The sequence below is a fragment of the Triturus cristatus genome, chromosome 11 (genome assembly GCF_964204655.1).
Source record: "Triturus cristatus chromosome 11, aTriCri1.1, whole genome shotgun sequence".
NCBI classification, from domain to species: domain Eukaryota; kingdom Metazoa; phylum Chordata; class Amphibia; order Caudata; family Salamandridae; genus Triturus; species Triturus cristatus.
Window position 1 is genome coordinate 861,220,863 of NC_140594.1, and position 26,440 is coordinate 861,247,302.

A 26,440-nucleotide genomic window follows, 5' to 3' on the forward strand; every position below is an offset into this window, starting at 1 on the left:
AGCGGATGGGAAGGAGGATTGGGAGGTAGAGGCCTGGATAACCAGACTCTCGGGGGTGGGGTGTTGGGACAGAAAACTGGGGTCGCCCGGAGCAGGGCGGTGGCGCCTGGCAACGTTCCTATCCACAGGAGGGACTGTGGAGGGCTTGGACCAGGTGCCCTGCAAAACGTCAATGAGGGCCTCATTGAATTGCAGCAGAGGCTCAGTGGAGCATGCGGCAGACTGAAACACCTCAGTGAGGATGTTAGTCCTCACAGCCACGGCAGGCAGCTCAAGCCTAAGGGCCGCGGCTGCCTTGCGCAGCACCACAACAAAAGCTGCACCCTCCTCCGAAGCCACAGTCGGAGGAGAGATGAATCCAGTGTCCGGTGAGGTATCCAATCCACTGGCCTCCCCCAGTTCATCTGCCCAGTCCTGAGAAAGTTGCCCCTGAAGGGCCATAGGGTCCTCAGACCCCTCCCATTCGCCCCCGTCATCCGATTCCTGGTAAACAGGAGGAATGATCGGAGCCGGTCGATAGACAATATGTGTCTCTAGCGGCGTCGGATGCGGCGCCGCATCCGCGTCGTGACCGGACCGGGGCTGAACCTGGGATCGACGTCGACTGGAGTCGGCGTCGGGGGTAGTATCGGTGTCGGCGGAGGAGGCGCGACGAGGTCGACCGGCGTCGACGGGGGCCCAGGCTCGGGCCCCTCGGGGACCTGCGGCGTCGGGGCCGAAGCCTCCAACGGCGCCGGAGCCGCCGGCACGCGAGGTCGCCCAGTCGAGTCCGCGGGGCCCGAAGGCGCGCCAACGGGCGTCGACGGCGGGGCCAGGCTCCTCATGGCCGAGAGGAAGGCACTGACCTCCGTCGGCGTCGCGTCAAACCCAGGGACCGGCGGGTATGGGGATTTGCGCGGCGCCTGCGGCTCCAGCGGAGCCGCGGGGGTGGAACCACCCAGACCCTCGGCCGAGTCGCGCGACCGGCGAGGGGAGTCCGAAGAGCGGTGTCGCCTCTTGGACTTCTTAGAGCACTTCGACTTGCCCGAAGACTTCGAGCCAGACGAGCAACGATGTCGAGTGCGGCTCCGCGACCGATCCTTGGACCTCCTCCTGGACCGGGATCGAGAGGGGCGCGGAGCAGAGTGGCGAAGCTCGAGAAGCTTGCGGGACCTCTCCCGCCTAGCTTTCGAGGTCAGGGCCATACAGTCGGAGCACGACTCCGCGTCGTGGTCGAGGCCCAAGCAGTACAGGCACCGGCGGTGATGATCGGTCACCGACATTAGTCGGTGACAGTCGTCGCAGGCCTTGAAACCAGAGTCGAAAGTGACCAAAAAGAGTCGAAAAAGTTAGTCAAAAATTGACTAAAGGGGTAGCTCTCCCGGATCGGCGCTTACTGGCGTGGAAAAAAGAAGAACTGACGTCAGCGCGCGAGGGCGGCGTCTAAGTACTCCGACGACGTCATTCCGGCGCACGACGCCAACGACGGACGCGGAGCCGCAGACGACGCCTAGCGACGCGCAAGGGGTATTGCTACAAAAATCTTCCGGATCCAGTCTGATGCCTGGGGATATTCTAAGGTGAGGAATCTAACTAACGTGTCTTTCAAATGTGTCTCTTACCTCGTCAGGCATTTTCTTATCGGTCTCTGCGACCGTGAAGACATCAGGTCCCTCGGCGATGTCTTCATCGTCGGTGGATAGGCCCAGATCGTACAGCGAAGGGGCCTTACCCTTGCCTTCCATGCTGAAGTTGGCTCTCCTCTGACGTTCTCTTACCCGGAGAGTCTTTGGCGCGAAGGCGGAACAGGCGTTGCAGTCCTTGCTCTCGTGGTCTAACGGCAGGCAAAGGTTGCAGACCGGATGTTGGTCCTTCTGCGCGAACTTGTGGTGGCAGTTAGGGCAGAACTTAAATGGTGTCTTGTCCATTGCGCTCAGAGCCTCTGAGTGCGCATTTTCCTCTGTGCGTCGAAGAATTTCGAGGATCCCCTACTTCTTCGTCGTCCCGGCTGTAATACCTTTCTCTCTGTAGTCTTCTAAAGGTTCTCCTTCGATGAAACTCGCGTATTTTCCTTCTTCCTTCGTTTAAAACTCTGGAGCTTCTCGAGGACGATCCAGACCCAACGGCGGAAAAAAGAATCTGAAGATGGCTCCCCAAAGGTGGGACTTCCGCAGGAAGCACGACGACGTCACGAGAGGTGCACCAAATGGTGGGACGTCGACGCCCACCTGGGCTACGAAAAAAAAAAACAACAAAAAAACAAGAAAGACTACAAATCCGGACCCAACCACCAGATCGCGGAATAATGCACAGCATAGTGAATCCAGAAAGATTCACGCTGCAAAACTGTGTACCTGGGAGTCCTAAATGACAGTTTAAGCAGGAGGCAGCATTGAATGGGAACTTGTATATGAACACCTGACGTGTTTTTACTTGAATAAATCTACTTTTAAAGACTCACATGAATGTGCTGTCCTCCATAACACTACCCCCAGGTCAATATCTAACCCTGCAGACTACCATCTGTACAAAGCTACCCGAGTGCAGTTACCAGGCTGCAAACGACCGGCATCTCACACGTTCACGTGCAACCAGCCAATTGCGCCGATCAAGCAGGAGATCAAAAAGCAAAGTACCCAGGTGGATTTAATGGGCAGAATCCATCATATTACACCCATTGCTAGTGTTTTACTGTTAATGTTAGAGTCTCACTGTCAGGGAAGCTTAGTGGATCACGTGTGAAGCAATACACACTGCAAAAATACAGTCTGAAGTACCCAGATCGATTGAAATGCTGTGCTCAGATGGTGGGTTTGATAGGACACAATCTCCTAGTACAAGAATTTATTTTGCAGGTGAGATGGAAGGAATGTTTTTTCTCTAAATTTTTAGGGGGAGGGCTCCCAAGCTTCCACCTCCGCAGCACATTTAGAAGACATTGAAAGATTTTTATCACCATTTGTATTTGCAAAAATCCTTTTAGACCAGACATTTTGGACTTGAACAGTAAGGGAAGAGCGCACGGTCCGCTAGAACACCAAGATACTTGCAATAGCAAATGTGTGGGTAAAGGGAACCAAATGAACTGACAGAGCTTGGAGGTCATACAAGTCATTCCGCCACCCCCAACCACCAAGACGTTAGTTTAATCCCAATGAGCTTAATGTAAGGTTTTTTTTATGTAGTATGCCATAACAAGGTATGCTACGCAGTAAGTCTTCATACTTGGTGGGGATTCGGATCTGACCTTCAGCACGGTGACATTCTCCTGGGCGGCTGCTGTGTCAGTGGACCCGGTGGTCAGCAAACAGATTAAAATTAAACAGACAATGTCCTGAAGCACACCCATATTTACTCCGTTTTAGTTCCTGTTGCTCTTTATCAAGTTTAGCGTGCAGCACTCGCTAGTGCCCCGTTCCTGTCTCACTATGGCATGAAAACATGAGAAAGTTGTGACTCGCGGTTTGCGGGTCAACTTCGAGTTGCACAGCCGTATAAGCATTGGTATGCAAATTAATGCCTATCAACCATAGTATGTCCAAATTCATCCATTTTATTTCATTGTTTTTGTCAAAGTTTGTACATCACGTCAAAAGACCCAAAATTCTTCATTTTTTTGTGTTTTTATTGTTTCATGATTGCCCATCCAGGCCTATACATGAACATTTCAGAATTTCGAGTCCTCCGAATAATTCCAATGGTATCACACCCAATGCATTTCGGTTTCTCATTAACCTTCATCAGGGGTATCTGTGATTTATGAAAAGATTGTTGTCAGTCACTTCTATGCAACACCCAAAATAATATCAAATTGTTATCAAACATATCTCCCCTCACATGTCTTAAATAAATCACCATAATCTTAAAAACCACCAAACATTAAGTTCACATGCGTTATGTACCCCAAAATTATGATGAACGGATGCTTTGAAACTTCCTGTCGTGTAACCATTTGTTCAGAAACCTAAATATATATTGTGTTAATCTAAAATGTGCACGTGCTTATACTACAAAACAAATACTCAAACCCCAGATGTTAACTTCCAGTGAACCTAGAGCTCCCAATTAACGCGTAATTCAAACCCACCCAATTCTTAGTGTCTCCCTGAATTCTATGTATAAACAGCTCAAAGCCCCCGTGCATACCAGATATCACCATGCCGCACACCAGTCTTCTTGTGCGCATATAATCTCGGTTTTACCGAACCATGCTAAACAAACTGAATTTGAAACCAACGTAACCCACCCCACCTGTATACCCGTAATCGTCAAATGTCACCAGACATTGCGGTCGGTGTCTGCCAGGAAGTCGCTCCTCCACTTCAAAGGAGATGCTGATGGCTTGGGGAAGTGCTGGAAGCCCTCCAAGGCTTTCAGAGAATGCACAGCTGCAGGACGTGTCGGGTTGTCGCAATCATCGGGAAAGGAGGCAGGGAGGGTTTAGCGTCAAAGTCCACCAGTAGTCCCCAGTTCTCACCTTCTGCTCTTCTTGGTCCTTCTTTTGTCAGGGGAATCGGAGTTCTTGGTGTCAGTGAGCAACCTAAATAATGAATTTAGGGGCATTAAGGAGAGAAAAGGATAGAAGCAAATGAGCTACTTACCCTTGGGGTCACTACACCCACTAAATGACCACTTCGTTCCTGTGGGGAGTTGACATAACCCCGTCCCAGAGTTCCTAATTTCACCACAACCAAGATGGTGAAATCCTAATTTTAATGTTCACTTCAGGCAGCCCACCTTAGGGGTGTGACTAGCCTGGGGGTGCAAAACGCCTCATGCATAGTTAATTTCCCACCTGTCCTGGTGCATGATGGGCCTCAGGGCAGGGGGTTGACATTCCCTGGTCTGGGGGAAGCCAGGTCGCACATCAAAGGCGGCAGAGGCACTAGCCATACTGCTGGAGGAGGTGATAGCACCTCCTGCCAGAGCAGGCCTTTTTCCTGACCTTCTGATAGTGTGGGCTCTCACCTGCAGGAGGTCAGAAACGGGTCTGTGGTGGCAGGCTGGAAGGATCCAGTCAGCCAGCACATTAGAAGACTTTTAAGGCTTCAGAGGTACCTCTAAGATGCCCTCTGGGTGCACGTCATAATAAATCTAGTACTGGCATCAGTACGGATTTATTAATACAAGGTGTTTGATGCCAAACATCAGCATTTTCAGTGAAGCCATCGTGTAGATGAGGAACTCTTAATGACCAGTGTACAGTACATATACTTAAGATGGCTTACCTGTTCACTTGTACCGTCTAGTGATTGAACTAGAAAGCACAGGGACATATCTGCTCATTCAGATATGCCCTCACATGTAATATAATGCACCCTAACTTAGGGCTACAAGGCTTGTTGTAGGGGTGACTTACAATTATTACATGCAGTGACTTGGGCCTGGCACACATCGAGTGTGCCATGTTGTGTTTTCACTCATGGTTTGCACCATAACACACAGCCTGCATGTAATTTGTGGGGGGTGCCTTAGGGTGGCATAAGACATGCTGCAGGCCTTAGGGACCCTCTTTAGAACCCAGGCCCTAGGTACCAGGGGTACCATTTATTAGGGTATATAGGGGTACTAAAGTCCATGCCAACTGGGCTACAGTTAGACTACTTGTTTTAGGGGAAGAAGCATTGGCATGGAGGTCTGGTTAGCAGGCTTTAGTGCACTGTCGGAGTCGGAAACCAACATCTGGTAGTTCTAAAGGGGGCAAAAGTGGGGGGGACAATTGCAACAAAATACCAGTTTCCTACACTTGAGAAAGTTGTTCATTAACCAAGTCTTTAATTCAAGCAGGTAAATACCAGTTGATACTCCAAACTGTTTGAACTTCACAAAAGTTGTGACTTTTCAGTATCTGAAGAGGTTGTAATGCCAGAGGATAAGATTATTTGTCCTTTTCCATTGCCAAGGCTGGAAGTGATGCGACAGGGCGAATATTCCTTATATATTGAGAGTCAACATCAATTTTCTTTTTTTAACACCGATTGCAATGGCAGGCCTGCAGTCACAGTTTAAGTGGACTCCCATGGGTGGCACAACACATGATGTAGCCCATGGGAGACTCCTGGTGTACTTATGTTCTGGGTACCTTAGTACCATATACCAGGGACTTACAAGGGTACCCCAGTATCCAACTGTGGATGTATACAAGTACTTACCATGGTCAATTTAGGGAGAAAACAGTGACTGGGGTCCAGATTGGCAGGATCCCAGTCAGACTAGTCAAAAACCTACCAACACCAAGCAAAAAGTGGGGGTAACCATGAAAACAGATCCTACTTTCCTACAAACATACATCCAGCATAACCCAAATAGGCCATGAGCTTTCTATAAAACCATGCAGCATCTCTCAATAATCATAAGTGCCTTCTAGACGTACACAATTGCCAGGAAATTGACCTAGAAGATCCATAAATCGATTTAGTCCAACCATGCAATCTTACACAGAACTCACAGAAACTGAAGTTACCATCAATTTAGAAAAAGTAATAAGTTACCTATTTCCACTACTGCGAACACCTTGTATCAAGCAACATCAGACTCCACTGAAATGGCAACTTCCAAAAATTCTGCAAAGTCAACAACTAGACAAGTGCTGCGATGCCATACAAACGATATTGCTGGTATAACATTTGAAGCAACAACTCACAATAATTTAGAATTTCAGAACATTTGATCACGTTCCACAAATGTTCACCATGCGCCCCAATCTTTCTTTTTTGCTCCCCACAGTATTGATAAGTATCTAATGCTCAGCAACATTGTGTTGAATGACTTCGGAGGGCTCAGGAGTAAGTTATAAGGGAGGTACTGGTAAGTAAGATTGGACTGAAGCATACAGGATGAGAAATGAGACACTGTTCAATGTGAACTTTACAGTTATGTGAGAGGTGCATTTTTTGTGGATTTAGGATCGGTCTTCAACACCGATTAGGTCATCTGAGTGATCTTGTGAGTTTGGTCGCAGGACTTTCATTTGAATTTTGTCAGGACGCACAAGGACATACGAAACCCATTAAAATATATCTAGAGACCCATTAATACATTACAGTTATTTCAAGGTGCCTGTAAGCAGAAATAACCTTTTCAGTGAAACACTTAGGGGCATCTAAATTTGTAACATCACCACTAATACCATGACTCTGAGAAGTTCTAGTAAATAGACACTCAGGCTTTGAGCTCCAAGGCATGTAAATTGTGACCTTAGGCATCATTGAAGGGCACCCTCGATCAAAAAGGAAAACTGGGAATTAGTCTGAATCTTAGGGGTTGTCCTCATTTAATAATTGAAATATTTTGCAAAAGTTTCTAGATCCACTACAAAAGAAGAGCTATTTTTAGGAGGCTAAATGCCATAACACAAATACAAAGCCTGCATTATTTCGCATTACTGACTAATGTGAATACTATGAATGTTACATGTATTTCTTCTAACATTATTGATGTGTCCTGTGAGAGGCTGCTTACTGCATTATGCACTATTAAGTGATTAGTACTGTAATATTAAATGTTATAAAACTGCTTTTGAGTACTGTCATGTCTTTATGAAAAGCTATGGAGACCAGTGCAGGGGAGTGAACAGTCCACATGCATTTCAGGGAAAAAGATTGGGAAACAATGGAATTTGAGGCTAATGTACGTTAGAACACATGGCATAAGCAAGACAGTTCTGGCCTGGTGCTTTTTTTCCAACTTTAAATTGTATGTATTGTACAGCAACACTTACATAGCACTTATAATCCCCATTTGGGCTGCTGAAGTGCTTATCTAAATGGGAAGTGTGTGTGGTCTTAGTTTTAATCCTGTGCGGGAAATAATTCCATATTATGTGTGATGTCCACCAAGGTGCTATCATCATACTATTGGACACAGCGCTTAGCAGTATGATGGGTGAAGTGTGAGACGGGTGTGCAGTTTATGGTTTCCAAAGGGCCAGAAGAACTGAGAAGCTCTGGAGGTCCCTTTGTGCCATTTCTTACGTTCATAGTCATCTTAGCTTGTTACTGCACTGGGTAGTCCATTCAGAGATATTTTATTTAAAGTGTATGGTCCTGAACAGGTATAGGTCAAAGGGAGAAATGGTAGAGACACCTGCTGGGATGGACTTTTAATATCATCCCATATCTGACGTTATTGTGAGATGTCAAGAAGCAGTTGTAGTATGTAGCTAGTTAGGACCTGCACTGGTAGACTAAATTAAAGTCAGCTGGACAGCGGGATGTCAAAAGATCTCTTCAGTTTACCCATGCTTGTTCAGCTGTAAAGGTGGGCGGTTTATTGCTGTGGACTTGTACAGCAATGGGTGATGGACATGAACCTTAGACGCTTTGTCTTATGCAAGTGTAAGAATGTCAATGTACTTCCTTGTAGCCTCAGTGATCGAAGGTCACCCCTAAAATACAGTTAGCAATTAGAACCATGCCAATTCTAGATTAACTATACTATAACCAGCTCAATGCATACATGTAAGCACACATGTGAGTGACAAAACGTAAAGAGCAAAATATGTTTATAGTGCAAGACATAGAAAACTCGAAATAAAAGTCGCTGGACTCATCCCCTGCAACACAGGTGGAAAATGGAAGATGTGAAAAGCGATCAGAAAGATCAGAGTGAAGTACATGCTCCTTGCTTGCCAGTGCAATTGGTAATCTTTTTAACATCTTACATAGACTTACCATAAAATGTCCACAGCCATCAGCCATACACTAAACTAAGGTAATCCATATTTCAAACAGAAATCCAAGGTAATAGCATGCCAAAAATAAACAAACACTATTTCCATAACAGACACCTACTTGTTCTTCCTCTGTAAAAGGCACCAGTGCGAGTGGTAGCAGGGGCTCCTCCTGTAGGATAGGTAGAAACTCCTTATCCATGAGGTCTGAAGGAATCTGCAAAGTAAGAAAATATATAAAAATAATAATTCCTGCATCTCCATACTAGGGAGACTAAAGCTTCCACCGTAGAATGAATCCAAAAACACAACTGCATTGCCACGAGAGACAAACACTGAAAAACATGCACTTGTGTCAAAAGTGCATTGTGTAAGTGTAAGGTGATAAAAAATACACCACATCGAACAACATAATCAAAATATCCCTTCAGAAGAAAAAAGAAAACACCTCTTCTAAGACACATTTCTACCCCCATCACATTCCACTATGAGGTGTATCAGTAGTGTTTACAGCATATCGATGTTCCAATACACACAACTATGAGAAAGCCTCAAAAGAGACACTAAGGCTCAAAGTATATAAAATATATTAGTTTCAAGCGCACAACCACATGAGCTGAGACCATGCTACAATAAAGCCTCCAAGGGAAAGGTCGACCAGAACGGTTGTGAGAAGTACATCCTAAGGATACTAATGATACAAGTAGCAGGAAGAGGACAGTCCTATTAGCCAACAGAAACAAGCAGGAGATGCAATGGAAATAGACAGATGACTCACACAATCTTCCTGAACACAACTTATTCCTAAAGAGATTGATAACCTTCCTGAGCTTGTGCAAACACCCAAACTCCCTTACTCGAAATCATCAGCTAAGGAGCCTGGATAAAGAACCATTCAAAGAGGTACACTCACCCCCTTGAGAACAGTTCAGATGGAGACTTTGCATTTAAAGATAACTCCCATCTCACTGACTATTGGGATATTAAAGACCTAAAGCACCCTCTCCTCACTGGTCATGCTTAACACACTTTTACACCATTGTTCGCTTCACCTACCCTAGCAATAGTTGAGACACACTAAGGAATTTGCTACTTACCAGTATGCATCTGTTCTTGGCATGTAGAGCTGCAGATCTACACACTTTTGCATAGATCACCATCTGGTTTTGGGCCCGGATGTTTGCAGTTTGTTTTTCCTCTTGGAAAGTCTTTGGAAGTCACGAGGTCGGTGACTCCTCCCTTGGATCGTATTGCGCATGGGCTTCTGCTCCATGCTCAGATTGTTTTTCGCAAACAGGGAAAGATGGAGCGTAGTAAGAACAGTGAAGAAACCCATGTGTGTTGTATCTAAATAGGATAGACTGGAACAGATACAGGTAGCCGGGGAGGCGTGTGTAGATCTGCAGATCTACATGCCAAGAACAGATTCATACTGGTAAGTAGCATATTCCGTTCGAGGCATATGAGCTGCAGATTACACACTTTTGCATAGACTATATAGCAGTTCCCAACTTTAGCGGCGACCACCGGTATCTGTTGCAGTGGTTTGAAATAGTGTTTTTAGTACAGCCTGGCCCACACTAGCTTGTTGCTTGGTTTGCACATCTACACAGTAATGTTTAGTGAAAGTGTACGGTGTTGACCATGTAGCTGCTTTGCAGATATCATCTAATGGGATGTTCCCTAGAAAAGCCATAGAAGCCCCTATCTTTTGTGTAGAATGGGCTTTAGGGGAAACGGATAGCGTTCGTTTTGCTTTGTGGTAGCAAATCTGTATGCATTTTACAATCCACCTAGCTATCCCTGATTTAGAAATAGGGTTGCCTTTATGTGGTGGAGAGAAAGAGACAAATAGCTGTTTGGTCTTTCTGAAAGGTTGTGTTCTTTGGATATAGTAAAGTAAGGCTCGTTTGACATCTAGCGTGTGTAGAGCCCTTTCTGCAACAGTTTGAGGTTGCGAGAAAAATACCGGTAATTCTACCGATTGGTTTAGATGAAAAGGGGAAATGACTTTAGGTAGGAATTTTGGGTTGGTACGGACAACAACCTTGTTCTGGTGCATTTGGAGAAAAGGTTCTTGTATGGTAAGTGCTTGTATCTCACTGACCCTTCTGAGGGAAGTGATGGCTACAAGAAAAGCTGTTTTCCATGTGAGAAATTGCAGTTCGCATTTATGCAAAGGTTCGAAGGGCGGTCTCATTAGCCTTGTGAGAACTATATTTAAGTTCCACACAGGTGAGGGTGGTACTCTGGGGGGAATTATTCGTTTTAGGCCTTCCATGAAGGCTTTAATGGCAGGCACTCTGACAAGTGATAGGTGCTGCCTGTTTTGTAGGTAAGCGGCAATTGCTGCGAGGTGTAGCCGAATGGAGGTATATGCTAGGTTACACCTTTGTAGATGGAGGAAGTAGCATATGATGTGTTGTATAGACACGTCTAGAGGATTGATTGTGTTGTTATGGCAATAAACAACAAATTTTTTCCACTTGGCAGCGTAGCAGGCTCTAGTGGTAGGGCGTCTAGCTTCTCGGATGACGTTCATACAGTCAGGGGGAAGGTTTAGGTATTCGAATTCTAGGATTTCATGAGCCAGATCGCAAGGTTGAGCTGAGCTGGGTCCGGGTGCCTGATCTCTCCATGGTTCTGGGTTAGGAGGCATGGTGAGAGGTGTAGCTTTTGGTGAGGTACTACCGAGAGTTCCAGCAGTGTGGTGTACCACGGTTGTCTGGCCCACGTTGGAGCTACTAGGATCAGTGTGAGGGAGTGCGGTTGTAGCTTTCGCACCACTAATGGAATTAGTGGGAGAGGTGGAAAGGCGTACGCAAATTTGCCTGACCAGTTCATCCATATCGCATTGCCATTGGACAATGGGTGTGGGTACCTGGCGGCGAAGCTTGGGCATTTTTTGTTTTCGTGGGTGGCGAAGAAGTCCATCTGTGGATGCCCCCACATTTGAAAGAACGGGTGAAGAACCTGCGGGTAAAGTTCCCACTCGTGGATCTGCTGCGTCTGTCTGCTGAGCAGATCTGCCATGGTGTTTTGGACTCCTGGTACATGCTGGGCTAGGAGAAAGATTTTGTGTGGAATTGCCCATCTCCATATGCTCTGTGCTAGTTGAGAGCGCTGTGGAGAGTGTGTGCCGCCTTGTTTTTGAATGTAATACATGGCCGTCATGTTGTATGTTTGAATGAGGACTGCCTTGCCTAAAATCTGTCTTTGAAAGGATTTTAGGGCTAGAAAGATTGCTAGTAACTCCAGATGGTTGATATGGAGTAACTTTTGTTGCGGCGTCCATGTGCCCTGCACTGTGAGGTGTAATAGATGAGCTCCCCAGCCGGAGAGCGATGAGTCTGTTAGTATTATTTGTGGAACGGGGTCCAGGAACGGTCGACCTTTGGAAAGGTTTGTGGTGTTCCACCACTGCAGAGAGCGATGGGTGCGACCGTCTACCAACACCAGATCTGTCAGTTGCCCCTGGGCCTGGTTCCATTGGAGCGCTAAGCACTCTTGGAGTGGACGCATCTGGAGCCTTGCGTGGGGCACTATGAAGATGCAAGAGGCCATCATCCCTATCAGTTGCATAAACACCCTTGCTGGTAGGGAGTGTTGAAGTATGAATCTTTGAGGCAAAGCCTGAATGCTTTCAATCCTGGCCGGATTGGGGTAGGCTATGGCTTTTGAGGTGTCTATGGTGGCACCGAGGTATTGCTTTATGTGGGATGGTGTTAGCTGAGACTTTTGGTGGTTCACCGTGAAGCCTAGTTGGTTAAGTAGTTGGAATGTAGTGGCGGTGTGGTGTACACATTGGTTGTAGGACGTGGCTTTTATCAGCCAGTCGTCCAAATATGGGAAGACGTGAATGTGCTGTCTTCTGAGGTGTGGCGCCACTACCGCTAGGCACTTGGTGAATACTCTTGGTGCTGTTGTGACCCCGAATGGGAGCACCTTGAACTGGTAGTGTTGCCCATCCACTACAAATCTGAGGTACTTTGTGAGCATGGTGTACCGGAATGTGAAAGTATGCGTCTTTCAAGTCCAGTGTGGTGAGGAATCGGTCTGGGAGAGGAGCGGAAGCACCTGCTGAAGCGTTACCATGTGAAAATGGTCTGAATGTATGTATGTGTTTAGGGGCCGGAGATCTAGAATAGGTCATAGAGTCTCGTCCCTTTTTGGTATTAGAAAATATAGGGAGTAGACCCCTAAATTTTGCTGATTGGCGGGTACTTGTTCTATCGCCTGTTTTTGTAGGAGGGAGATTACCTCCTGTTTTAGTAATGTGGAATGTTCTTGTGACATTGGGCGTTGCCTGGGTGGAATGTTTGGGGGGGTAGATGTTAACTCTAGGCAGTACCCTGAGCGAATAATTTGTGTCACCCATTTGTCTGAGGTGATGTCTCCCAGACCTGAAGGAAATTTTGTAGTCTGCCACCAACCGGAGTGGGATGGTCTGGAGGGAGCGGGGGGGGGGGGGGGGGGGGGGGGGGGGGGGTTGGGGGAGAAGTCATTGGGTAGGCGGTGTGGCAGAGCGGGCGGTATTTGTTTTGCCTCTGCCTTTGTTATTGCCCCTATAGCCGCCTCTTTGATAACCCCTTGTGAAGGTGGACTGAGTGGGGGATTTGTAGGAAGTGGACGCACTATCTGAGGAGTAGCCTCTAGACGTACTCCGAAAGGAAGAGCGGCGAAAGGAGCGCCTAGGAGGGCTCCCGTAGATTTCGCCGTATCAGTGGCCTTCTTCATTTTCTCGAGGCCCTAATTTACCTTTGGGCCGAATAGGTGTTCTTGGTCAAAGGGATGATTTAGGATGGAGGCCTGTACCTCAGGTTTGAAACCTGACATTCGCAGCCAAGCATGGCGACGGAGGAGGACGCTAGTATTAATGGCCCTGGAGGCTGTGTCTGCTGCATCTAAGGCACAGCGTATGGAGGGGTTAGTTATTGTCTTACCCTCTTGAATTAATTCATTGGCCCTATTTTTGTATCTTTCCTGGAGGTGGTGCATTATGGTTTCTAATTCATCATAATGCACCCTGTCGTATCTGGCCAATAGCGCTTGGGTGTTGGCGATACGCCATATATTGGCTGCCTGTGACGCAGTGCGCTTTACTGATGCGTCCAGTAGCTTTGACTCTTTGTCAGGTGGTGGTGCTTCGCCTGACGCCTGAGAATTTGACTTCTTCCGTGCAGTGGAAACCACTAGGGAATCTAGTGGCGCTGGCCCTTTGATATAGGCAGGATCTGTGGGGGCAGCTTTGTACTTTTTTTCTATGCGTGAGTTAATGACCCTGGCCCTGACTGGGTCCTTAAAAACCTCTGGCGCATGTTTTACCACCCCCTTGAGCATAGGTAGTATGGAGGTTGACCTATGTGCGGTATCAAAGGTGTCGAGGAGGAAATCCTCCTCCACTGGGTCAGTGTGCAACTCTACCCCGTGATAATGTGCCGCCCTATGAAGTAGGTGGTGGAAACCTAGTGAGTCTTCCGGTGGTGATGGCCTGGAAGGATACAGGTCATCTTGTGGGACGTCTGGAATATCTGGGTTATTGTAGTTGTCCCATGGGTCTGGGGATCCTGTAGGGGTGGGGTCTTGGGGCACATCCCCTGGATCATGATATGGGTCCCCCTGATCATCATCGTCTGGAGACGGGGTCGGAGAGTGATAAGGTGGGGGCGGAGGTGGAGGAGGTGGGGAAGGTATTCTGAAAGGGGAGGTAGCAGAGTCCTTCCTCTTTGGAGGTGGAGGCAGAGCCGGTTTGTCCAAATTTCTCTTTTTGGAAGAGAGTGCCAAATGTCCAGTTTTTGGATCCTTAGTAAGAGTTTTTTGTAAGGGATCCAGTGTAAACAGTTCTTGTGACAATGTTCCGTCGGCGCTGAGGTCTTCGGGGCCGATTACTTTTTAGGCTTGTCCGTGCCGTGCTTAGCACTGGGCTTGGGAACCTCCAATTTCTTGGTCGGAGCCGCCGGAAGGCTTATTTGGCTTCTTCACCGGGCCCGAAGGTGGGGTGTGTGAAGCAGTGTCTCTGGTCTTGCCTAGCCCCGGAGGCGAAGGCGTGACCGAAGCCTTTTTGGGTGTCAGCGCGGGTGTTGGGGGGAGGGAGGCGTGGGGGGTATATTACTCACGACCCTCTGCGCCGGGGTGATGTCCTCTACATCAGAGTCGTCTGCTTCGGAAGCACTGACTATGTCCTCTTCGGTGTGTTGCTGTCCCGGATCTTCGACGTCGTCTCCGAAGAGGTCGACTGGAACGGAGGTCGAGGAGTGCGCCATGTTTCGTCTGGCTCTTCGGTCCCGAATAGTCTTTTTCGATCTGAAAGGCTTACAGGCCGGACAGTCTCGAGCCTCGTGTTCAGGGGAGAGGCAGAGGTTGCACACCTCATGAAGATCGGTGTGGGGGAATTTGGACCCACATCGAGGGCACTTCTTGAATGGAGTTCTTTCCATCAGCCGGGACCGGAGCTTGGGTAGGCCCGAAGGCCGCCGTCGACGACTGGAACCGAAGATTTGTCGATGAGAAGGTGATTGAGGAGATCGCGATCAAAACAATACCGCGATGTGAGTGAGGATTCTGCTTCGATCGTCGAACTGGAAAAGTTCGGAACCGGAGCGCGAAGATTACATCCGAGCCCGATGGCGGAAAAAAACAATCTGAGGACGGAGCCATAGCCCATGCGCAATATGATCCAAGGGAGGAGTCGCCGACCTCGTGACTTCCAAAGACTTTCCAAGAGGAAAAACAAACTGCAAACATCCGGGCCCAACACCAGATGGCGATCTATGCAAAAGTGTGTAATCTGCAGCTCATATGCCTCTAACATAGTTATGAGAACTTTGAATTACTTACTTTATTATACATTTAATTAAAACCGTAACATACAAACGTATTAATAAAATTCAAGGATTGAAATATAAGAGTTAATAAATAAGAAAAGGGAAAAAAAAAAATTATATATACATTTGTACATCTGGTAAATGCAAGAATAAACGTCACAGTGCTTATCACAAATGGTTTAACATTCATCTACATTCATATATGCAATAAAAATAAGAGTTTGGCAGTTTCTTAACCCTTTCGCTGCGGCGGGAATTCCGCCGCAGCGCTGGGGGGTGTGGGGGGGCAGCGCGGAGCTCATGACAGAACCGCTCCGTCATGAGCCGCGGTTGAGCTGTGCTCATGACGGAGTGGTTCCGTCATGACTCCGCCCACTGCGCTAATCGCCCGCACAGGCGGGGAATTAGCGCCGCGTGGGCGGCGCGGCCGCCAACGGCCGCAGCATGACGGAACCACTCCGTCATGAGCACACGGCGACCGTGGCTCATGACGGAGCGGTTCCGTCATGAGTGGGGAAGGGGTTAATGCTGGGCATTGTGCAATGCAGTTAAAATAATATTGATAAACTTCCAAGCTCTTGCTAAAACTTGGGCTGAGTTATTACTGAAGCACAAATCAGATGCTTCCCTGCAATGTCTCAGTAACTTTTCCCGATAAACTGGGACCAGTAGGTGTCGACCATCAATGGCAAGATGAGGGCAACAACATAACAGATGTAACCAGGACTTGTGTGGATAATTACTGAGCCTACATGTTAGCTGACCATTCTGGCAAGCCCACAGCGGGTTGAAATCATGAATTGGAAGGGCTAACAGCCTCATATAAATGATTTTATTGCGAGTCAGTGGTTGAAGAGAATAGTTAAAATATGGTTGAGGTTTCACCTTAATATACAAGTTATTCAAAACTGCAAGGAGTGTTTTTTTGGGAAGCCGAGCAACATATCTCTCAAATGACACTAAAGTGGCTTTTTTTTGGTTTTTTCCACACAGAGAGGAAATGATTGGATTAGAAAAATTGATGATTTCAATCTTTAATGTGGAGATGGCCACGTGCAGCTGTCTGTACCTGGGAGAGAGTTTGTCCGTGAATACAGATTGCAATTGTTCTTTCATGGTTTGAGCAGGTGCACGTAGAGTGTAGATGTAGAATTTAATTAAGTCTCCCAGGCAATGAAGATCTGCGCTTTCTAGGCCCAGCTCAAGTCTCAGCCTCGTCTTCCTTGCATGCTGAGGAGCCGAAAATATTTTCTTGTAAGTCATTATTTGATATTTCACAAAAAATGTATCCATTTTGCCAGGGAAAGCCAGGTGGCCATAAGACACAGCCGGGAGCAGTTTGGCCCATAGAACCCTTAAGATTGACTCAGCTGTGGGGCTGTGCAAATGCCGGTTCAAGCGCCTCAAACTGTATATAACCCCTGCTCCCTTAGGCCGAAGATGTTTAAGATGGGATACTTGATTAGCCTTTTCGTTGAACCAGACTCCTAGGTAATTATAGCTGGGACAGGTTGCTATGTGTAGATCACCTGCTCGCCAAGACAGATTTTTCTTTGTTTTAAATTTACCAAAAACCATGACTTTGGTTTTTGATTCGTTCATCAGAAGATTGTTTTTTATATTGTATGTGTTAAGGGCAGTGAGCGCTCTTTGAAGACCTATTTTTGTATGGTCCATGATGATAATGTCGTCAGCATATTGCATAATCTGTAGGCATGTGCCACCCTATTTTGGGGCGACCAAAGTAGCACTTGCCAATTCTTTGGGCAGATCAGCGGTGTAGAGATTAAATAGTAATGGGGCTAATACGCAGCCTTGCTTTAGACCATTTTTAGTTGCGATTTTTGCAGATACTGTTGTGGCACTTGTTTTAATCCTCACCCAGGTTTTCTGGTGAAGAGATGTCAGTGCAGAGAGAAGTGCAGATGGTATTCCCCAGGAGTTTAGTTTGTTCCATAGCGTCCCTCGGTTGACTCTGTCAAATGCTGCACTGAAGTCCACAAAACAGAAAAATAAAGGTAGATGGTTGGCCAGAGTGGCTCTCCACGATAAATAGGACAGCGCTATTATGTTATCTGTCGTGGAGCAGCCTGATCTTAAGCCTGACTGGGTATGAGGAAGAATTCTGTTTTCTGTGACCCAGTTCTCAAGTGCTACCAGCAGGACACGAGCATAGGCCTTAGCTTCGATATCCAGTAAAGCCATTAGCCTATAATTTGCCGGATTTGAGCGGTTACCCTTTTTATGAAGTGGATGTAATATTGAGCCCTGCCAGGTGGATGGAATTGTAGCTGTAAGAAAAGCTTGTTTAAAGAGAGGTGTAAGGAGGTCTGCCCAGAATGAACGGTTTGATTTAAAAACTGTAGCGGGTATTCCATTTGGCCCTGGTGCACCATCATTCTTCATACGACTAATGATCTTTATTACTTCGGCTTCCGAGATGCCTAAGCCCTGGGTGTTTTCATTATTTGGTGCTTGAGGCGGGGAGAGAACTGACAGCTCCCCTGTCCCACTGCCGTAGAGCTGATTGATGTGATTCACCCAGACATTCTCAGGTACCCCGTTCTCTTTAGACTGGCCACTATTACTGACTTGGTTGATATATCTCCAAAATGGGGCTGGATTTTTTTCTTTAAGAAGAGAAAAGATTTTAAGCCAGGCTTCCTCTATTCGTTTAGTGCGTTGCTCCCATGCACGTTTCTTTTGGGCAGATCGAAGTGATCCATTTACGGCACGCTGCAGTGCTTTTTCCCCTTTTTGTCCTGCATTTGGGGGATTTTGACGCTTCCATTTGCATTCCGGCATTTCCTTATTTGGGTGCTGGTTTAGATCATTTGGCGCTTGTTTTTGTTGAGTGTCCAATGTTCCCCCCCCAGCGCCCGATGCAGGTCTGTCAGGAGAATAGGCCAGTAGTCTAAGGGGACTTGCGAACCGAAAGCAGTATTTAATTGTTCATTTTTACTTATCCATGTAGACAATTTTGTACCGAGATTGGTGGTCCACTTTATCCTGCGTGGGATTTTATCTCGTTCCTCACCCGTAGATTCCCCTGCAGATGTAAAGTTGCAAGATACAACAGTGGAAAGACTGAAAGATGCTCTAAGGGGCCTGTGGTCACTCTCTATTCGGTTGTCGATGTCAAAGTCATTCAGGTGCAAAGTTAATGTGCTACCAATGAATAGATAATCAATTGTAGAGATATTCCTGTATGTTGGAAGCGGGCCCATGTTTGATCCTTTGCATTCTTGAGGTTATGAGCAGGTGATATAGAACAGGTATCAAATAAGGCTTGAAGTGCCGCGACCTCTTTAGATTGTTTATTTCCATTTCTTGTTTTGTCGAGAGATCTGTTGTTAAAGTCCCGACTATGAGTGGATAATGATGGGGATATTTGATGAGAAAATCTCCAATGATGGCTGCCTGGTCATCGAGTGCTTGGTTTCTCTGGTGCAAAGCTGGATTAACATAACAATAGAATAGCAGCAATCTAAACGGATTGTAATGATTTTTTACTCCGTTGATAAGTAATACTTGAATTCCAGGTGAGGGAGGTGCAAGTGAAATTACTTCCAGCCTTCGGGAATGCTGGATGTAAACAGAGAGACCGCCCATTGGCCGCCCAAAAATATTGCGTCTTAAAGTCGGGACATGGAATTCAAAGTACCCGGAAAGAGCTGTAGTAGATGTTGCTCATGTCCCCTGGAGACAAATTATATCACTGCTTTGAAAGTAGTCTAGGACAATGTGACAGGGCGTTCGATACTGTAGGACCGCCCTCCTATAAACAGAAATGTTGTACACCAGATGCCTCGTTGACCCCTTCTCTCCCCCTGCAGCAACCCGAAGTGACAGGACCACTGGAGGAGACATATCCCTATTATACGCAGGACTGGCCAGTGGACAGGGCTCCTTTAACTTCGCCTTTCAGAATGACGAGACCACTCCCACCGATGACGTCACGTTGCTAGGATACACAAAAGCGGTAGGATTCCGGAAGACGACGGACGGCGTTTCCCAGGAGGCGGAAGGAGATTCAGTGCGGAGAAGGAGGACGATTCGTGAGCGGAGAAGCGGAGGTAGCAGTACGGAGGAAGGGAGACCGGACGAAGGCGACACCGACAAGCCAGGAGGCCAACGTTACCACGAAGCGCCCGGCCACGTTCCCAGGGGAGGAGCGTGGCTCGAGCAGGTACGTGGAAGGGTAGCGGGTTGGTTGGGGAAAGCCACCTCACCTCCATTGATAAACCCAGACCCGTAACACCGAGACCGCATCCAGTACCCTGCCCTAGTATCCCCCTCACACGTGCACTCCCCCTCACAGTCACGGAGAGAGTGAGAGCACTACAAGCACTTGGTTTCCCTCACTCCCGGCCCTACTTGTGTCCCGGCGCACGAGATCCCCGACCTAACCAGTACTTTCGTCTCTTTTGTCCTATACGACGGAGGGAAGACTCGGAGGGAACCAGACCGGGGAGTCAACATCAGCGGACCCGACTGTGGAAATATGGATTTTTATGATCAGTTATGTCCCCTATCTTGGACCCCCAACGGTTCCATGTGTATGCTACAAGTACATGTATGTTCCCTCCAGTTCCAGTTATGAAGACGCAAACACATGTGCGTCCACCGTCAACAGGTCCTCTATCAGATCCGCCATGAATGGGCCGGATATTCTATTTTAGAGTATGAAAGGCCACCGGCTTTATATGGTCCATTTACTATATTTTACAGTCCAGGCGAGTAGGCCCTGATTCTGCCATCAAGCCTTTTTCTGCCTTCTGCCTCTGAAAGCTCCAGTCTGAGCCTGCATCCGTGACCATGAACTTTGTCCTACTCCCTGCGCGGCTAACGGTGCCTGATCCAACCCATAGCCTGCCAGAAAAACTGTATTTCACCTTCGAGATTATCTCCTTCGCCCCTCATCCGATGCATTCCTGTCTAGTAGTTTAGGTAAACATTCTTCCAGCTCCCGTGCAAAGGGCCAGGCCTTGCTGCCCTCATGCCAATAATTCATAGCCCTGTTACCATGGAATATTCCTACCCCCTCGCATCTAGTGTAGACACTTAGACGCTTGTACACGCACTAACAGTCAGTATAGTCAGTATAGAATAAGATTCTATCCTAAGAGACCTCTCTTTTTGGATAACACAGTTCTTTAAACATAGGATATTAGATATGATTTGGGATTAGGTTGACATAACCCCAGACTCTTGTCTCCACATGTAGAGCTAAATGTCAAGTCCCATTCTCCCCCTAGTTGCACGTCAAATCACACGTCATGCTGCTGCGCGCGCATCTCTGCCAAGTATTTTTTGCTGACATTGCGAAATTCTTTCATGGAACCACCCATTTGTGACATCATACCTAATGACGTTCTTTAGTTACGCCTAGTTACACCCATTTTAGTTACGCATGTATATCTTTATCTCTGTTATCAACTGTTACGCCTCCTACATCTGTTTCACTGTAATGCCTCTTCTATAAAAATGATTACCTGTCAATAATGTAGCGTCCTTCACTTCCTGAACCTCCGTGGTGATGGAATATGAAGCCAACAATTCGAATTGTTATTGGAATAAAGCCCGTTCCGAATCTCTAATACCACGGATTATGCCTCTTATTTTACTGAGCTATTCTTATTAATTTTCCGCATCAAATTAAGTACCGGTAATTAAATTATTTACCACATGACGATCGAATAGGAGCGTGCCGCCCTGAGTGTCAACCAGACAGTCCAAAGACTGAAGAGCCGGAGACATTCCATCCGTGTACCGAACATTATTGGGAGAAGCCCTGTACCGGGTTGAGAATAAAGTGCTCGACCAACCTGCATTTCCTTGTTTGTCGTCTCTGCCGCCCCTTCCCCGTCACAGACAATCATTTTTTAACAATTTCTGAATGCCAGCCACATTCCAAGAAACTATTGTTAAGTAGTTATTGTGCTCTATCAGTGTATTATCTGTTTTGCCTTTATGGGACTTAATGGTGCCGTCGGGCCGAGTGATGACCACATTCGGCACGATGTCCAAATTGGTTGTTTATGTCCTGTTTACTAGTAAAGACTCTTCTCTGATTAGTGGAGCAGGTAATCCTCAGTGGTTCATGTTGGGAGAAGATGCTGGTGGAATTATTACCGGGACGGATATCAGCAGCACATTTTAAGATGGAATAAGTATTTAAAGATTTATTAACTAAAACGTGAGGGTATCTGTCTTGAGGTAAGTGCCTAATCTCAATACCCCAGTCTGCCAATTGATTGGCTTCACACAGCATTCTAGTTAGGTGTGACTGTTGGTATAGCCCGAACACTGTGGATTCATCATGGGAGTCGCCTGACAGGCTTTGGAATTTAACCCAGGCAACATCTGCCGAGCCTATGTGCTCCAATGATGATATATGAGTGAATAAGCGCAGGATGTTGCCTCTGTTCAAAACATCATAGTTGCCTTTGGCTTGGTATCTTGGTGTAAGTACGACCTCCACCACTCCTGGTTTTAAATGGCTACTGCTCATTGAGGTTCCCGGTATAACTTGATTGTCAGGTGCAAGTGTTGGTTGATGTATTGGGGGGGGGGGGGGGGGGGGGGGGGGGGGTGCTGTATACCATTGGTGCTGAAGAGGATTTTACCACCTGTTGATGCAGCATGTTAGTACTATATGCAGCACTAGAGAGTGGTTGCGTGCAAGCCTCCGCCTGTGGCCCTGAAGTTGTAGATGGAAGTGTTGGTCCGGGGGCGAGGCTAATCCTCACATCTTGGCCTTCCATGGACTTATGCTGAGTTTGTTATATGAACCTTCCCTTTCATATTATCAGCAAAAGAAGTGGAGGTGACGTTAGAGAAAATTGCCCCTCGAGTGTAATCGTCAACTAAACTCTTAGTGGGTAGTTGATTGATGGATTGTAGGTGATTTGGTAACGCTTCTTTATCTTTCTTTCCTGACAACTTTACTGAAAAATTGGATAAAGCTTAACAGGGACAATATCTGGCTTGACTGTATGTGTACGAGTAAGAAGGGATGCTGCTCGATTTTTAGTTTTTTCCCTTTTTTGGGCTTTCCTCAGTTTTTTCTTTGCTTTCCTAGAAAGCAAACCTTCCTTCTGTTAGATCTCTGGGGCGCCATCTAGTTCAATTGTTTGGTAGCTAGCTGAAAGCCGGGGAGCAACAGTTGTAGGCCTCATTGAGGAAGTTAAGCTTAAGACAGTGGATGATGGCAGGTGTGATGTTTTGATTGAACTTGCAAGCGGGTCTTCAAGTGAGTTGGCTAGATTATTGAACGGTTCTGTGTTTAGTTTAGTTGGAGTCAGTTGTAAAGATGGACCGAAAGGGGCTCTTGAAACCCAAACGGAGTCTGCTAAGGTGGTCAAAACTGCAGGAAGATTTGCCCACTGGTCCACAATGGCCGCACATGAACATGAGCAGGTTGTTTGTGAGGTAGATATAAAGTTTGTAATGTAGTCCATTCTTCCTTTCAAGTCTGCCAAACACGTAGCTATTGTCTGCAAGAGATCCATTTGCAAATCCATCTTGGAAGATTGCCAAAGTAAGGCCTTGGCCGTTATGTATTGTGGATTAGTGAGTTTTGGCGATTCGGAAGCAACCATGAAACTTGGGTTTTCTATATTTTGAGAAGTACAGTAGTGATGATTAGTTCCACTAGATCGTCTCTGCAACTGTGGAGTAGACTCCAGGGTTTGCTCGATTTTGGTTTCAAGTTGCTGTAAAAATAATGCTGAAAGTTCTCCTAAGTCTAGTTTTTTTAAGACAACGGGGGAGCCTGAGGCAGCGATCAAAGAAGGATCTTGCCTAATGGATGAGTGAGATTGATGTATTTGTGCCTCAGTTGTTATAGATCTTCTTGGCGTACGTGAGGCTAATTTAGAACTGCCAATAGTAGACAATGAGTGAAGGTCTATTGAAGCGGGGCTTGTGTTAGCATTGGGGACGGAGTCTGGCCCCAAGGACAATTGGGCAAGACTGTTGACAGTATCCATGTTTGAGCAAGAAAGAGAGCGACGACGTTTTGTTTTCATAGGGCAGGGGCCCTGGGAATTTGTTGCAGAGTGAAAGAAGTCTTCCTTAGCACTTTAGTTGTTTCTTAGGTGGTCTGTCCTGTCATTGGCTGAAACTCCATTTGAGGGCTTTGGAAGCAAATATTTAGTTATCAAACCAGTGTTAGTGGTTTTCTGGCTGTTCTGTGTCTTGGGGGCCTCTGGGTTCTGTGCATTTATACATATTATGCTAGAATAGTTAGTCAGAGGCCCTGCTAGGGCTACACCGCCATTGGCGTCAACTGCTGACATTGACCTTTTTGACATCTTAGGACAAAATAAATGTGCAGCGTGATATGTTGATTAATCCTGGGACGAAATAGGATGGTGAGCTAGAAAGTTCAAATAGTTGCTAGGTAAGCGTAGACGGACGTATGTAGGCTGTGAGCAGGGCACACTGGTGACCCATTGGCCGCACCCAACTTAGTTGGGCCGCTTCCACGGGCTCACTGGGTACGCACTAAGCGGCTGCCTCTAGTGGCAGCCGCGCTCACCTTTCTCAGCGGACCTTTGTGCACGGAGGAAGGTTCACAGGGCTCTCAGGGAGTAATATACCAATGCGGCCTTCCCAAAAATGCCTCAGTCTTCGTATCGAGGGGTCCCCTGCCGTGCACTACAGGACTCCTGTGGTGCTCCCACACCTCTGCTGCTGCTATACCGTGTCACCATAAAACCTGGGCCAGAGTTCAAGCAAAATTCACCATGCTTTGCTCCGTGTTTTACTCCAGGTGAGTTTAGTTAGTTAACCATGTGCACCGATAATAGGGTTGTTTCCAGCCAAGTAACATAAAAATGGGGAGCATATAAGAGAAGGTGGGCAGAGCTCGCGAGGCACACAGCATACGCACAGTCACTTTTACCACAGTCACTGCTTTTACTGTTTGCAATATGCCACTTGCCATCTGCCTTTACAAGGCTCACCTGTGCTCACCCTGTCAGGGATGGTTGCAGATGGTTACAATGGATGCAATGAGGCAGAGGTGCTTGTTCTCGCCTAATGGAGCAGCTCCTGCGTTCTAAATTTAAACAGGTCCCGGGACCCCCAGACAGACCTGGCGTACTGGATCTGGGTCTAGGGGTATTCAGGAGTAATTGCTGTCGGTGTCACTCTTTCAAGAGGGTTGGTAGTCACGGCTCTTTCCGCTATTGGGCTGCTCCCGCAGCTCTAGCTGCTGCTGGGGTAGCTGTTTTGACTCCTGTTCGGTCGACCTTATAAGCCGCTACACAGTGGCCCTCCCAACCACAGCAGCCTCTCAGTGGCCTCAGATAACCTCACAGCCTCACACAGACTCCACACTGGGGCTCGTGGCTGCTGCGTGGAAGGGAACAGCCCTCACCACTGCTGCCGCCTCTCACCTCTGCAAGGTGGAAATGGCAGCTCCTGCCGCTTGCGAGGAGGCTTTTCGCGGCTGCGCCGGAGGGAATCTGCAGGGGGTCCATCACGGCTCCTGGAGCTGCCGGGCTGCTCCCACAGCTATGCGGCACCAGCCGCTGCCGGGCCACCGGACTTCTCCCGCTGCCGAGCTACTCCTGCGGCCGCCTGCAGCTTCTTGCCGCCGCCGTAGCACCGGGCTGCTTCCGGGCGGCCTCTTTGCCGCGGAAGAGAAGCAGGGAGCACTCGCGTCTACAGCACCCACTGGTATCCTGTGCTCCGCGCGGCAACAGGTGACGGGAAGCAGCAATCTCGGCGTCCTTCTTGCCCTCCTCGCACTCCCAGTCAGCGGTGGCTCGCGGTCGGTGCAAAGCTGCGGGCTGGATTCAGTAATTTTGTGACCAGTAAATAATTTTCAAAACTGCCCTTTCTGCACACATGTTGGTTGGGAAAAATCAGAACTTTGAATTCCAAAATACATTTGTGATAACAACCAGACTTGCATTTAGTAATTTACAAGGAATGGATGAAGCATGTGTTAATTATTTTGCAATTCGACAATTGTTGACATATGCATAGTTATACAAGAAGCGTTGAAAAACTCAAGTTAGAAAAGAAAATCTTTACTGGAATTCAGGTACTTCGTCCCTCGTTTCAATTTCATCACAGCATGGGAGCACTACTGCTAAGGCAGATCAGGATCTACCTAAACTGAATAACTGTAGGAAAGTGGGCTTCTGTTGAAGTAACACCCCCCCCACACTTTTTTGCCAGACTACTGATGCACTTTCACTTGCCGTGCCCTGGGTCCCTGCCAATCAGGTTCCCAGGGCCTGTGTTCTTTCCCCAAAACTAACCCAATTGGCATCTCTGGCCACAGGTCAGCCCCTGGTAAATGGTGCCACAGGTACCCAGGGCACTGTGACCAGGGAAGACTGCAGCACTTATTGTGCCACCCTTAGAAGTTCTGTACCCTTACACACACAGCCTTTGCAGGCTGTGTTTTGGTGCAGAACATAGTGAAGAGTCGAAATGGCACACATCTCTGCAGCCAACCAGGGACAGGCTCATGCCTCCCTCCCACTGGAGGGTGACATATTAGGAGGTGTAACCACCCCAGGGAAGGGACCAATTGCCTTTTACCTAACTGTAATGCCCCTAAAAATAGTATTTAGGGGCACCCCTGAACCTTGCTTCCTCAGACAAGAAGAAACTACAAGAAGAAGAAGAAGAAAAAGGACTGAACAGCCGTGCAGCAGCTAACAAGAGGAAGACGCCCACTGTCTTGGCCCCAGCCCTACCGGCCAGTCTCCCCCTCGAACCTGCTCCTTCGAACTCCCGGTGTGTCCTGCAACTAGCAACCTCCAAAAACCCGGAGGACCTGCCTGCCTTCAAGCACAAAGACTGGTCTCCCGTGCACACCGGATTTGTTCATCTGAAACCTCGGGCTCCGGCCGGTCACCGCGAATCCGCCCCACTCTGCACCCGCCGTCCACGGCCCGAGCGGGCAAACACCACGAGGAGGTCACCCCGGCGATCCTGA

General features: G+C 47.5%; 1 protein-coding gene across 3 annotated transcripts in view; it reads right to left on the reverse strand.

Annotated features, from left to right (window-relative positions):
• Positions 1 to 26,440, reverse strand: part of GIGYF2 (GRB10 interacting GYF protein 2) — a 1,663,629-nt gene that overhangs the window by 1,405,776 nt on the left and 231,413 nt on the right. For all 3 annotated transcript variants that reach the window (XM_085634698.1, XM_085634699.1, XM_085634697.1), the window contains exon 4: positions 8,772 to 8,867. In XM_085634698.1, coding sequence (XP_085490824.1) covers positions 8,772 to 8,867 — 96 coding nt within the window. The remainder of the gene's footprint in view (positions 1 to 8,771; positions 8,868 to 26,440) is intronic.